Source organism: Cervus elaphus, chromosome 5, assembly GCF_910594005.1.
Source record: "Cervus elaphus chromosome 5, mCerEla1.1, whole genome shotgun sequence".
Lineage (NCBI taxonomy): Eukaryota > Metazoa > Chordata > Mammalia > Artiodactyla > Cervidae > Cervus > Cervus elaphus.
In genome coordinates, this window is record NC_057819.1 from 63,468,364 (window position 1) to 63,483,844 (window position 15,481).

General features: G+C 42.5%; 1 protein-coding gene across 4 annotated transcripts in view; it reads left to right on the forward strand.

The window, feature by feature from the left end:
- The window catches only part of FHIP1A (FHF complex subunit HOOK interacting protein 1A), a 291,239-nt gene that overhangs the window by 253,278 nt on the left and 22,480 nt on the right, over positions 1 to 15,481 (forward strand). For all 4 annotated transcript variants that reach the window (XM_043902607.1, XM_043902606.1, XM_043902605.1 and 1 more), the window contains 2 exons: positions 4,751 to 4,918; positions 8,000 to 8,079. In XM_043902607.1, coding sequence (XP_043758542.1) covers positions 4,751 to 4,918; positions 8,000 to 8,079 — 248 coding nt within the window. The remainder of the gene's footprint in view (positions 1 to 4,750; positions 4,919 to 7,999; positions 8,080 to 15,481) is intronic.

A 15,481-nucleotide genomic window follows, 5' to 3' on the forward strand; every position in this document is an offset into this window, starting at 1 on the left:
TTTCTTGGTTTGGGTATTCATTTAAGATGAGGGTGACCTCGATTCATAAAGACTTTGCAACCCGATGCTTAATAGAATTGGGTTTTAATATTTATAGCATGTTATGTAAATGCTGCCCCTCCAAGTGCTTCCTTAAATCCTCTTAGCTTATAAATGACAGCTTTGATTTCTAAAAAAAACAAAACAAAAATCTTTTCATTTATCCAGCTTAAGAGTAGTAAACAATGGATGCTTAAAGCCCGCCTTTCATGCCAGGTCCCAAAGACTGAGACTTAGATTCTCAAGAGTTTATCGCCGTGCTTTTGAGCTGATTATGGCCATGCATAACTAAAGAGGGGGAAAGCTGATGCTACACTATTGGTGCAAAGGCAGCTCCTGGAATTGTGTGTAGCAAGCATGTCAGCTCAGCAGTGCTCCACAGGTAAGTTGAAAACTCAAAAACTACACACGTGATCCCTTTGGAATGATTGTTGTTGTTTAGTCTCTCGGTTGTGTCCAACTGTTTTGTGACTCCATGGAGTGTAGTCCACCAGGCTCCTCTGTCCCTGGGATTTCCCAAGCAAGAACACTCAAGTTGCCATTTCCTTCTCCAGAGGATCTTCCCTACCCAGGAATCGATTAATGCTACTATTTTTTCTTCTAGTAATCAAGATTGTTCAGTTCAGTTCAGTTGCTCAGTCGTGTCCAACTCTTTGCAACCCCATGAACTGCAGCACGCCAGGACTCCCTGTCCATCACCAACTCCCAGAGTCCACCCAAACCCATGTCCATTGAGTTGGTGATGCCATCCGACCATCTGTCACCCGCTTCTCCTCCTGCCCTCAATCTTTCCCAGCATCAGGGTCTTTTCAAATGAGTCAGTTCTTCGAATCAGGTGGCCAAAGTATTGGAGTTTCAGTTTCAACATCAGGCCTTCCAATGAACACCCAGGACTGATCTCCTTTAGGATGGACTTGTTGGATCTCCTTGCAGTCCAAGGGACTCTCAGGAGTCTTCTCCAACACCACAGTTCAAAAGCATCAATTCTTCGGTGCTCAGCTTTCTTTATAGTCCAACTGTCACATCCATACATGACCACTGGAAAACCATAGCCTTGACTAGATGGACCTTTGTTGACAAAGTAACATCTCTGTTTTTTAATATGCTGTCTAGGTTGGTCATAACTTTTCTCCCAAAGAGTAAGTGTCTATTAATTTCTTGGCTGCAATCACCATCTGCAGTGATTTTGGAGCCCCCAAAAATAAAGTCAGCCACTGTTTCCACTGTTTCCCCATCTATTTGCCATGAAATGATGGGACCAGATGCCATGATCTTAGTTTTCTGAATGTTGAGCTTTCAGCCAACTTTCTCACTATCTTTCACTTCCATCAAGAGGCTTTTTAGTTCTTCTTTACTTTCTGCCATAAGGGTGGTGCCATCTGCATATCTGAGGTTATTGATATTTCTCCCAGCAATCTTGATTCCAGCTTGTGCTTCTTCCAGCCCAGCGTTTCTCATGAGGTACTCTGCATTTAAGTTAAATAAGCAGGGTGACAATACTCCTTTTCCTATTTGGAACCAGTCTGTTGTTCCATGTCCAGTTCTAACTGTTGCTTCCTGACCTGCTACAGGTTTCTCAAGAGACAGGTCAGGTGGTCTGGTATTCCCATGTCTTTCAGAATTTTCCACAGTTTATTGTGATCCACACAGTCAAAGGCTTTGGCACAGTCAATAAAGCAGAAATAGATGTTTTTCTGGAACTCTCTTGCTTTTTCCATGATCCAGCGGATGTTGGCAGTTTGATCTCTGGTTCCTCTGCCTTTTCTAAAACCAGCTTGAACATCTGGAAGTTCACGGTTCATGTATTGCTGAAGCCTGGCTTAAAGAATTTTGAGCATTACTTTACTAGTGTGTGAGATGAGTGCAATTGTGTGGTAGTTTGAGCATTCTTTGGGATTGCCTTTCTTGGGGATTGGAATGAAAACTGACCTTTTCTAGTCCTGTGGCCACTGCTGAGTTTTCCAAATTTGCTGGCATATTGAGTGCAGCACTTTCACAGCATCATCTTCCAGAATTTGAAATAGCTCAACTCGAATTCCATCATCTCCACTAGCTTTGTTCGTAGTGATGTGTCCTAAGGCCCACTTGACTTCACATTCCAGGATGTCTGGCTCTAGGTGAGTGATCACACCATCATAATTATCTGGGTTGTGAAGATCTTTTTTGTACAGTTCTTCTGTGTATTCTTGCCACCTCTTCTTAATATCTTCTGCTTCTGTTAGGTCCATACCATTTCTGTCCTTTTTTGTGCCCATTTGCATCAAATGTTCCCTTGGTATCTCCAATTTTCTTGAAGAGATCTGTAATCTTTCCCATTCTATTGTTTTCCTCTATTTCTTTGCACTGATCACTGAGGAAGGCTTTCTTATCTCTCCTTGCTATTCTTTGGAACTCTGCATTCAAATGGATTCAAATGGATAAAATCAAGATTGTTAGGGAATTCAAATTTTGTGTAAATGATTTTAGGTTAAATTTCTATTCTAGGACCCTGAGATTGCAGTCATGCAATGGGTGTGAGCTAATGGAACTATGTGTTTGGTGGTGGTGTCAGTCCTTTCCCCTTAATTGTTCTGGGTGACATCAGTTATTCTGTAATTTTTATTTTAAAAAATGTCCCCACTCACTGGGGCCTTCAGATCTCATGCAGAGAAGAGGGAGGAATTTAAAAACTTAAGCTCAACTTTGACAAATGTAAATTGCCAGGTCCTTGGAGGCTGTCATTTGCTCAGGAAATGTTTATTAAGTACCTTCGGTGCACCAGGCTCTTTACATTGCCCTGCAGTAATAAAGAAAAAGTCACAGCTTGTGTCCCAAGACATTATTATAAGTGCCGTGAGCTTGGGCTAGAGAACACAGGAAAACACAAGGATAGAAGCCATTTGTTCAGAAGCAGGGCAGCCCATGAGGAGGACTCTTCTCAAGGTAATTCGTCTACCAAGTGGTTGATGCTTACCTACTTCCTTTGCTTTATTTGGGCACAGAGAGCTTTTACATCTGGTCAGATGACACAGGGGTGTGTTGAATGAGGAGTCATAAGATTGGCATTGAGTTGGGAATGGAAGGGCCAGACGCAGTGCTCAGGCCACTCAGCGTCCTATCAGTGGGTTCTGACAGTGCGTTCAGATGTACTGTAGGGGCCTTGCTTAGAGTAAAGAAAACAGACAGAACTGATTTGGTAATATCTTTGTGCACTCATCTATTTAGCACACCCCTAAGAGCCAAGAAATTCATAAAAGTAATTCAAGCCTTTCTGCACAGATCATCCTTACAAGGGCTGTCCACACTTACATAGCAGGTCTGGAGATCTGGTTTCTAAGCTGAGTTGTGGGTTTTGAAGGCAGAAAAGGAGAAGAGGAAAGCATTTTTAAAGGAATGGCCCAGTAACAGTATGATAAAATGACAGCTAACACTTTTAAAGTGAGGAGAAAAGAAGATCGAATACTGGAAAAGAAAAGATGTGATCACTCAAAATTTATCACCATCTGTTTCATTTAGCATCAAGTGTGTTAGACTCATGGCAGGGGAGATATCTAAGCTTTCTAGAGTGTAAGATTGAAATCTGAAATTTTGAACTGTTTCCCTGGTAATTCTCATGCAAGCCTGTTTGAGTCTTTCTATGTTACAGACAGTATGGCAATCGATGACCCCTATTCTGCCTTTAGGGATTCCCAGGTGGCCCAGTGGTAAAGAATCCGCCTGCCAATGCCTGCAATTGCAGGAGAGTGGGTTTAGTCCCCTGGAGAAGGAAATGACAACCCGCTCCATCCCACGGACAGAGGAGCCTGGCAGGCTACAGTCTGTAGGGTCGCAGAGAGTCGGACACGACTGAGCACAAGCACAATTCTGCCTTTAGGAAGACAAAGCAATGTGTACTCACTCCTAAAATACTCCCAGCCAAAATGTTTAAAATAAAACTTTGTTGCTTTAAGCATCAAATCCTCAGCTCTTGGAAAAACTTGACTCTTTAGAGGAGTCTGTTTCCTGAAAGATTGATGTTTTACTGCATGGGAAAATCACAGCACATAGAAAATAGTAATCTGTATTATGTAAAAAGTCACAGTTACTTTATAAGCAGTACACTCTTACAGCAGTTTATAAATAATACTCTATGTATATTATTCAGTTATAAAATTTTGACTTCCAACTTGCCTGAAACATATCTGAACTTATGCAGCATTTTGTTTCTGCACCTCTCATTTGCTATTTATTATATTATTATTTAGTTTGCTAGATCATAAATAGAACCCATCTTCCTAGACAGAAAATGTGTTGTTTCTAGCTTCTTGTTCATAGGAAATCCCAATAAAGGTTTATTGAATGACTAGTAATGAAGCAAGTTGTACTGAGCTTTCTAATTAATCCTTTTTACGGACAGTGAACGTACTTTCTATTATCTTTTCCCTCTTTGTGATTACACACTAAAATCTTGATGGTATTTGAACTGCATCTGGTGATCAGGGTTGTCGGAACACTTGAATTGCTTCTTTCTGCCTTTGCTTTCCCCTTTCTGAATTAAAAGGCAGAATCAGCATGAGATTTTGAGGAATGTGAATAGGTTAGGGGCTTCAAATGCAGCTCTGAAGTGTGTTCTCGGGGCAGGCGTGTTCTTGCCTTGATGGGGTCACTACGGTGAGGCCGGGGGCCATTGGAGAGGCACGTATCGCAGCGTCGAGGGGAGACTCACCTGTGTTTGCTCTGTCGTTGGGCCCAGGTGACTGTGGAGGAGGTCATGACCACAACTGCCTACCTGGACCTTTTTCTGCGCAGCATCTCTGAGCCAGCACTGCTTGAGATCTTCCTCCGCTTTATCCTGTTGCACCAGCATGAGAATGTCCACATCTTGGATACGCTCACGAGCCGAATCAACACCCCATTCCGGGTAAGGAGAGTCCCAGTGGAAGGGAAGTTATGACTCAGGACAGAGTTCAGGAGAGTTTGCTTTTGGAATAAAACTATGAATATTCTCTTCTTTTTATTTCCCCTCCTTTTATTTTCCTTTCAGCCTTTACTTTTCTGTTTTGGAAGAGATGAACTAGATGGTTTGTTTTGCTGTCTGGAGCCCTTCTGTCTGGGAGGCAGAAGTTACTGCCTTTTCTAGACAGTTTTCTCAGTTTGTCTGGGTTGACACTTTCTTCTGTAGAACCTGCAGAATGTGCTTCTGAGGAGACAAGGAACAGCGGATGGGGCTGAAGCTCAAGTAAAGCCAAAGAACTGAAGTATATCAAGTCTGGGTATTAGAGATCATATTTCCGTCCATAAGTGTTTTGAAACGCAAGTCTGGGCATGTGTGAATTTAGGTAGTCATTCTTTAGTTTGGTGCTCTGATTAACTTCGAAAATCCTCTCATACCTTTAGTGTAATCCTTTGCAGCCCTCTCCCCATAGGCTGTCTCTGTTTAATTGCAATTATTGTTTTAAAAGCAAAGGTATATTGGAAGAAAATGAAAACATTAGTTTGCAAGGATCTGTATACCCTAATGGTTATATATAAGCAGCATTATTTGCAATTTGCAAACTGTCCAAGTTATGGAAGCAACCAAACTGTCCATCAACAAATGAATGGATAAAGAATATGTGGTAGGACTTCCCTGGTGGTCCAGGGGTTAAGAATCTGCCTTCCAGTGCAGGGGACACAGGTTCGATCCCTGGTTCAGGAAGATTCTACATGCACAGGACAACTAATTCCGTGCCTCACAACTGATGAACCCTAGGTGCTCTAGAGCCCATGCTCTGCAACAGGAGAAACCGATGCACTGGAACTAGAGAGTAACCCCAGCTAGAGGAAGCCCTTGCATGACAGTGAGTACCCAGTGTGGCCAAAAAAAAAGGAAAAAAAGAAGAAAAAAAATAGGAAAAAAAAAGGGGGGAATGAAATTTTGCCATTTGCAAGAATTTGGATGGACTTGGAGGGCTTTATGCTAAAAGAAGCAAGTCAGACAGAGAAACACATGCTGTATAATACCACTTATATGTAGAATTTAGAAAATACAGCAAACTAGTAAGTAAAACAGACAAGAAGCTGACTCACAGCTGTAGATAACAAATGTGGTTACCAGTGGTGCGCTGGAACGCGTAGGGGACAAAGGGATATTATGAAGTCATGTGTGAAAGTTTTGAAAACTGTAAAGCACTATAGAATTTAAAGAATTTTTCATTCAATAAAAACAAATCAAAAGCCTCAAAAAAAGTTGATTTTTTGAAAAGATTGACAGAATTGACAAACTTTTAGCTAGACTACTAAGGAAGAAAGTAAGAAGAGTCAAATTAATAAAATCCAGGATGAAAGAAGGGATATTACTATTGACCTTACAGAACTAAAAAGGATTATAAGGGATACTGTGAACAACTATATGCTAAAATATTGGATAATTTAGATGAAACAGGCAAGTTCTAGAAAGATACAGTCTTCTGAGACTGATTCCAGAAGAAATCGAAACTGTATAAACAAGTAAGAATTCTTGTATTTCAAAGAATACCATCAAAAAACTGAAAAGACAGCTGATACAATAGGAAGAAATCTTTGCAAGTCGTGTCTCTGATAAGATACTTGTATGCAGAATAACAAACTCCTGGGACTCAATAATAAAAAGACAGATACAGGATACTGAGCATCTTGACAGTGACTTGCCCAGGTTACTATGGTGACATATAGAAAGGACTCAGAATGGGGAAAGGGGATGCTGAGTGGTAATCCTGGAAGAAAGAGAAGATTTCCTAGGAAAGGTGATGCCTAGGAAAGGTGATGCCTAGGGTCAGTCCTGGAGAATAAGGAGGCTTTATCCTGTGGAAGAGACAGAGAAAGGCATTCTAGGCAGAGGACGGAATGTGCAGAGGTGTGGATTGAGTGGGATGAAGTGTGTTGCTTCTGCCTAACTGTAAGGGGTGACCTATCCTGAGTACAAGAGATGTTTCAGGGCACACCAAGTATAGCTCTTTCTCTGCAGAACCGTTGTGGATTTCATTGACTGGGTTGTAAACTGGTCCTGCCTAGGAGACAGACTAGCGCTTATTCTCCTGTACCAACAATAAGAGCCTCAATTACTGAAGTGGCTGGATAGAACAATAAATGCTTACTGCCCAAAGGGCACAGCGATTTTAGAATGCACCTTTGGGAACCTTCTCTGTTGGGCTCTTTATCCTTCCTTTTTAGAAATCAGAGATGGCAAGAATTCTTTTTTTTTTTTTTAATGAAAAAAGTACTTAATGAAATACTTCAGGAAAGTATATCATCACCCCCTCAGCACTATGGGAAATGGAACTCAGGAAAATCTTTGCCCCAAAGCCAAGAAACAAATCAAAAGGAGTTGAGGTTTGGGGCTGGTGACTCGAGAGAGAGAGTTGGCCGGGGTATATGCAATTTTCTTTTAGCCCTGTCTTGTAAAAAATCAATGTCATATTTGAAAATAACTAGAAGGGTCTTCTCTGGCACTCCAGTGATTAAGACTCTGGGCTCCCAATGCTGGGGACCCAGGATCTGATCCCTGGTCAGGGAACTAGATCACACATGTTGCAACTAAGACTGTGCATGCCACAACTATTAATACAAGCTCCTGCATGCCGTAACAAAGACTCCTCTCAGCCAAATAGATAAATAAAATATTAGGAGAAGAAAATAGGAAAACAAACGACATAAGGAGATCGTGTGTATGTGTGTGTGTGTGTGTGTCGGGGAGTTGTAGGGGCATATTTATCTGGATCTTCTATGAGCATAGGCATTTTGTAGGAGAGTGATTCTGCATAGTGGCATAATCCCAGGGATAGATTGTTGAATCAAATCCTACAGGAGAACTGATAGTCTGAATACACATTCTGTCTGGCAGAAGCATCTTTAAAAAAAAAAAATTAAAACTACTTAAAAAATAAAGGCCGTTTTATTCTGTTATTCTGATTTATTTACCATCTTTGGGGTTACAAAGGTCCTTTCAGTGTCTCAAATAGAATGTGTGTTTGTTGCTTCCCAGCTTTGTGTGGTGTCCCTGGCCTTATTTAGAACTCTCATCGGTTTACATTGTGAAGATGTGATGTTACAACTAATTCTGAGGTGAGTTGCCACCTTTTGTTTCACTTAAAGAACAACCCTACACTATTGCTATTTTATTTTCCTTTGGTAATATGAGCTAAGTAAGGACCATGCTTCTAAGAAAGAAAATAATCAAGAAAATCAGCTTAACTAATGCATTATTGCCCAAGGTTAAAAGTATTTGGGGGGCGGGGGGGCAAAGGCATTATATTACACATGTGCTCCTGGAAAAAAATAAATAGAATGTTTGGAAACTTTCAGAAGTATTATGAAAGCTCTTCTGATCTGTAACTGAATGTCTTTCTCCCAAAGTACATTTTTAGGGGGCTCATGTTATTGAAAACAACTCTTCTCAATATGAAATGCTGTTGGTGTATAGAAATTGTTCTATGAGTTTTGCTTTAGTAATGGTATGGCTACAGTGCTCACTGCCTGACTTGCGAGTATTTTTCAATTAAATTCGGTAAATATTTAATGAGCACTTCCTGTGTACAGTTCAGAAGGGCATGGGTGGAGGGACGAACGGAAAAGGACAGCCATGTACACAGGGCAGAAAAGGTCTGTCCTTCAGATATCCAGGGGGGAACTGTGTCGCGAAGGGGCTGGGATCCGAAGATGGGCATCCGGAGTCAAAGTGGACGCCAGCAGGATGACATCAGTTCGGTCGTCGGGCAGGAGACTCAGGAACACTGCCTCCTGCCTCAGCCCAGCCTGTCCTCCCAGGATCCCTGAGAGAAGCATCTGCTTTTGTGAAGGAAGAGGGTAGATGAAGGCCTGTGCTCCCACACTCCCCTCTGTGATCTGGACGCGATAAGGAAAGAGCCGACCAGCTCACTGGGTACCTGCATCACCTCCACCTTCCAGAGGTGGAAGGTGACCCCTGCTGCTGACCCCTGCTGGGACAGAGGGTGCTGAGAGGAGCCCTGGGCTGCCCTTGGTCCCCACTGTGGTTTAGACACGGTGTGAGCAGGATTACTGAGGAGCTGGCGTTCCCACCGAGCTGGCCCTGGAGAAGTTTCAGGGCATGGCCAAGCGTGGTCCTGGGAGCAGCGGCAGAGACGTCATCCAGGAACTCATGGAAACATGCATCCTTGGCGGTCTTCTTCCAGGCATGCTGAGTCAGGACCTGGTTGGGGGTGGGGCCCGGCAGCTGTGTTTCCCTCAGCTCCGGGGATTCTGACGCCGGGCTAGGTTTGAGAACTACTGGTTTGAGGAAGGTGCAGTATAGATGCGGCATCCTGCAAAAGGGAGCGATGGAAACACCACAGGGGGAGTCAATGGGTGGCCTGGTGATGGAGGCCTTGCAGAGTCACTGTTTTATAGGCGAATATCACCTATTAATTTTGGACTTTTGGAGGGTTTAGATCAGGCCATCAGTAACTAATCTTACGGCCTTAGCAAAGAACAGATCTTCTCATAAGTACATACCCTGGGTCGTGCAGGAGAGCATTAGTTTTCTGTCCTAAAAGGGTTATGTCTGCTTCGTATCAGATCTCTCCTGATGTGACAGAGTGCATTAGCAGCACCTGGATGAAATCCATCAGAGCAGCTTGTTAAAGCCTTTTTGTTTACTGCCAAAGCCAGACTTTGCTTCCAACAAGGGTAAATCCTGGTTATATTTAAACGTTAGGTTCTTGAATGCCACTTCTTGAACATCAGAGAAAGCAGCTGTCCTCTGCAGTGGGCCTGGAAGTCTGGCCCCACATCCCAGCCCTGGGTCACCGGGGAAGGCTGAGCCCAGGGGGTGGACGCTTCTGCCCAATGGCCATTGTCTACTCACAGGGCGGTGCTTGTGGTAAAAACTGTCCTCAGAGGTCGTATTCGTCAAAGCTTCTTTTGAGAGCCAGATCTGTGCCTTATGAAGGTGAAGGAGTCAGCTCGTGATTGAAATGCACGTCCACGTCAGTGCTTGGCATTTCCAGGGGAGTGAGGGCCTGCCATTGCCCAGAAAAGTGCATGGCTGCAGGTGCTGAATGGAGCCGTGGAGGAAGCGCTGGGTGCAGCCTCTGATCCCAGCACCCCCAGCCCGTTTCTTCTTTGTTTCCTTATTGAGGATGAGGAGGAGAATATAGTAGTAGTTGCCCTTTATTTACTACTTTCTGTATTTCCGATTCTGTCACATTGCCTGGGGATCTGAGAAGAATGAGTAGGGGACAGGTGTAGAGGTCAGCACACGGTAGACACACAGGAAACCTCTGCTTCCTATCTTTGTCACCTGAGCAGCCGATCCACCTCCCACCTCCCCATCCCCATTTAACAAGTACTTTTTCTGTTTTTTTAAACTTTTTATTTTGTATTAGAGTATACCTGATTAACAATGTTGTGATAATTTCAGGCAGAGCAAGTCTTTTTAATTGTAGTCAAATACACTCAACATTCAAAAAACTAAGATCATGGCATCCGGTCCCATCACTTCTTGGCAGGTAGATGGGGAAACAATGGAAACAGTGAGAGACTTTACTTTCTTGGTCTCCAAAATCACTGCACATGGTGATTGCAGCCATGAAATTAAAAGGTGCTTGCTCCTTGAAAGAAAAGCTATGAAAGCAAAGACATTACTCTGCCAACAAAGGTCTGTCTAGTCAAGGCTCTAGTTTTTCCAGTAGTCATGTATGGATATGAAAGTTGGACTATAAAGAAAGCTGAGTGCTGAAAAATTGATGCTTTTGAACTGTGGTGTTGCAGAAGACTCTTGAGAGTCCCTTGGACTGCAAGGAGATCAAATCAGTCCATCCTAAAGGAAATCAGTCCTGAATAGTCATTGGAAAAACTGATGCTGAAGCTGAAGCTCCAGTACTTTGGCCACCTGATGTGAACAGCTGACTCCTTGGAAAAGACCCTGATGTTGGGAAAGACTGAAGGCAAGAGGAGAAGGGGACGACAGAGGATGAGATGGTTGGATGGCATCACCAACTCGATGGACATGAGTTTGAGTAAACTCCAGGAGTTGGTGATGGACAGGGAGGCCTGGCGTGCTGCAGTCTGTAGGGTTGCAAAGAGTCAGACACAGCTGAGCAACTGAATTGACTGAGTCAAATACACAGAACCTAGAATTTACCATCTTAACCGTATAGTTCAGTGATGTGCACTCACACTGTTGTGCAGCCACTGCCATCATCCGTCTCCAGAATTGTTCTCACCTCCCAAAGAAAGCCCTTCTGTGCCCCTTAAATCCTCACTCGTGGCCCCCCGCCCCAGCCCCTGGCAGCCACCGCCCTGCCTGCTGTTGCTCTGAACGCGCCCCTTCCAGGGGCCTCGTGTCAGTGGGCCCATGCAGTGTCTGTCTCTCTGCGCCTGGTTTATCTTACTTAGCACAGTGTCTTCAAGAGGCTTTCATGTTGTAGCAGGTGTCAGAATTTCCTTCCTTTTGAACACCGAGTAATATTCCATTATTTATACCACATGTCAGTGGACATTTTGACTTGCTTCCCATTTTAGCCGTAATGAATAACACTGCTATGGCCATAGATATACAGATATGTCTCTTCAAAACCCTGCTTTCTCTTCTTTTGTGTAGATACCCAGAAGTGAAGTTGCTGGATCATATTGGTCATTCTGTTTAATTTTTTTTTTTCTACAATGGCTGCACATTTTATAAGTCCACTAGCAGTGCTCAGGTTTCTAGTTTCTTCAGATCCTTGCCAATACTTATTATTTCTGTTAAACTAAAAACTTTTTTTAAGAAATTTATTTTATTTTTATGTATTTGGCTGCATTGAGTCTAAGCTGTGGCATACAGGCTTAGTTGCCCTGCGGCATGTGGGATCTTAGTTCTTTTACCAGGGATCAAACCCGAGTCCCCTGCACTGGAAGCAGATTCTTAATGACTGGACCACCAGGGAAGTCCCCTAAAAATGGTATTTTGACAATCAAGTAAAAATGACAGGCAGACTTAAAGAACCAGTTGGGGCTTTTAGAAGTTGAAACTTTAATTATTAAAATGAAAAACAGAGTTCTTAGTGTAAATAACATTTAAGACACAGATTAAGAATTAATGAGATTGAAGAAGTTACTACTAAGTTTGCAGCAGAAAGAGATAAGGAGATTTACAATTGTGAGAACAAGGCTGTGAACAATGGTGGCTGGAATGATAAGGTGTAATGAAAAGGTGTGTAGGTCCATCTAGTCAAAGCTAAGTCATGTATGGATGTGGGAGTTGGACCATAAAGAAAGCTGAGTGCCGAAGAATTGATGCTTTTGAAGTGTGGTGTTGGAGAAGGCTCTTTGAGAGTCTTGAACTGCAAGGAGATCAAACCAGTCACTTACTCCTAAAGGAAATAAGTCCTGAATTGGAAGAACTGATGCTGAAACTGAAGCTCCAATACTTTGGCCACCTGATGTGAAGAATTGACTCATTGGAAAAGACCCTGATGCTGGAAAAGACAGGGAAGCCTGGCGTGCTACAGTCCATGAGGTTGCAGAGAGTTGGACACAACTGAGCAACTGAACTGAACTGAGTCCCTCTTATCTTCAGTTCTGTTTTTCAAGGTTTCAGTTACCCATGGTCAACCATGGCTCAGAAATATTAAGTGGAAACTTCTGGAAATAAACAGTTCATAGGTTTTAAATTGTGTGCTGCTCTGAGTAGTGTGATGGAATCTCAGGCCTCCCCTCCCAGGATCCCCAGTTATTGACAAGAGTCTGCCCCTGATATCCAGCCATCGACATCCTCATGGCTCAGTGATCCAGGATCACCTTAAGTACATGTGCATCCTTTGTCTTATGTCACAAGGTCAGTAGCGGCCTGAGTGTCTGTCACAAGGCTGACATCATTCACCTCATTTCACACCATCATGTAGGCATTTCATCTTCTCAGGTCATCACAAGAAGGGTGAGTATAGCACACTGGGATACTTTGAGAGACAGACTACATTCACGTAACTTTCACTACGGTACATTGTTACAATTGTTATATTTTATCACCAGATACTCCAAAAATGGATCCATGAGCTAAAACGTTGTGTATTCTAGGGTGAAAACTGAATAGGCTAGACCATATTATCACTAGATAAATGAGCTGGATATGATTTTTTTGTCATTCTGCAGTACCATTTTGTAAATTAAAATATTGATGTTATCATGTCTGTCCATTTTCTAACACTGAAACTTTTCTAAAGTTGGGAAAAATTAGCTATTACTAGCTGTTGTTGTTATTCTCTTACTGAGCCTAATCTATAAGTTAAACTTTATCATAGATTTGTATGTATAGAAAAAAGCATAGTATTTATAGGGTTCAGTACTATCCACGGTTTCAGGCATCCCTGAGGGTCTTGGAATGTATCTCCTTCAGATAAGAGGGGCTTACCGTAATGAAAACAGTCTTTTCTGACTTAAAATCTGTACCAAAAGCAAAGACAATGGAAAATCCTCATTTTTCTAGCCATTTAAACTTTAAGGGACCTATATTTGTAACCTGTCCTTTTTTGTTGTTGCTGCTGTACTCATTTGAATGTACCTGACAGACTTGCAGATCTGAGAGGCAATAGAGCAGTAACGATTATGTGACTTCAGTGAAGTTACTTGTTACATGATAAAACTACATCAATGTCTGTTGCAACCCAAACACTCTTAATTATTGACATTTCAAAGTGATAATCCATTTGAAACTGATTTTTTTTTCCTTAACAAGATATCAGAATAGTAAGCTGGGTAAGGTACACCTAGAGAGGCTATTTAGGGGCACAGAAAATGTAAGAGAAATTGTCTACCTCACAGGTGTGACCTGTGATGGGCACAGGCAGGCAGGGCCTGCTGACGGGCTGTCACCTGACAGATTACCCACGTGCTCGTGACCCTTCCCCGTTTAGGTACCGCTGAGTGGCTTAGTACCCTGCATGCCATTTCTGAATGTTCTGGTTGGGGTTTTTCTTTCTCAAGTACGGCCCTTTGTCAGGTTTATGAACTGCATCACCTTTTGTGTTCAGGTAGAGACTATTTTGCTCAAAGAGAAGCTGTCTGTTCACTTCAGGGACATTCCCACCTTACGAGAGCATTAGGTTTCTGGGGGGGAGAAGGCAATGGCACTCCACTCCAGTGTTCTTGCCTGGAAAATCCCATGGATGGAGGAGCCTGCAGTCCATGGGGTCCGTGGGGTCACTGGGAGTCAGACACGACTGAGCGACTTCCCTTTCCCTTTTCACTTTCATGCATTGGAGAAGGAAATGGCAACCCACTCCAGTGTTCCTGCCTGGAGAATCCCAGGGATGGCAGAGCCTGGTGGGCTGCTGTCTGTGGGGTCGCACAGAGTCGGACACGACTGAAGCGACTTAGCAGCAGCAGCAGGTTTCTGGAGGAGAGGGGAAAAGAAGCCAACCTAGGTACGATGAATAGGAGAAATACGGCCAAAACGTCTTTGAAAAACAAAGGAGCTTCTTGAAATTGACTCATATTGCTTTTAAGATTTTTGCCTGTTGGTGCATACTGAGGTTGTCATCATCTCCTAAGAAGCATCTTGCTTACTTCATCATACCTGACTGCTTTGTTTGTTTTTATTGTCAGTGTAGCAGCAAGCTGTGTATATGCTCTGTTATTGATCGGTTGTCACTGAATTGTTTCAGAAGTGATGATGATTTATTTTATTGAGTGATATCCAATAACATAGAACATGGACCCAGGGTTGCAGAGGGCTAGGGAGATAATGAAAAAAGGGAGGACAATGTAGGAAATATTTTTTTTTCCTGCTGTATTGGGATGGCTTTGAGTAACCTGAGCCTCTAAAGCCATTTGTTAATTTCTGATTATGTAATATTTACTGCTTCCTGAACTTAAATAAAATCCCACCCCAGGCAAATATAGTTGAAATGAAAAGATAGTTTGAGGACAGACATCTGTATTAAATTTCCTAAGTGATTTTTCTGCTGTCATCAGCCACTTAATCTTGATGGTTGACGTTTGGGGAACATCTGACTTCATTCTGTTTCTAATCTTTCTCTGTAAAAGAGGGAAGATGGGAGTCAGTGTGTAGTTCCCCCACTCTCTCTCTGGGATAATCCTTCATTATAAAAGCACAGTAGTAGAAGTCCTGCTTTAAATGCAGAGGTGTTATTCATTTAGGTTGGCTCTCCAGTTTCTAATTGTATAGAACCCTCTCCTTCAACTACTCGGGGATCCCTTTATTTTATTTACTCAGAAGAAAATTCTTAGTTTCTACTGAAAGTGTGTATTTGTAAACTTGCAAATTCCCAATCACTATTTATTCTAATATAATTCCAAGCTACCCACTGGTGATATTTGATAAATAGCTTTATTAGGTTTGATCCACTGTTCCTTTTTTTTTTTTTAGTTCTTCAAATAAAGAGTAGAAATCTGTGTATATCAACTTAAGTCATGAAATATGCTTGGTTTGAGCTGTAAGCAGTCATCAAGTTCCTGCAGTATATAAAAGCATCGAAGCAGGTTGTTTCTTAAATAATTAATGATGAGA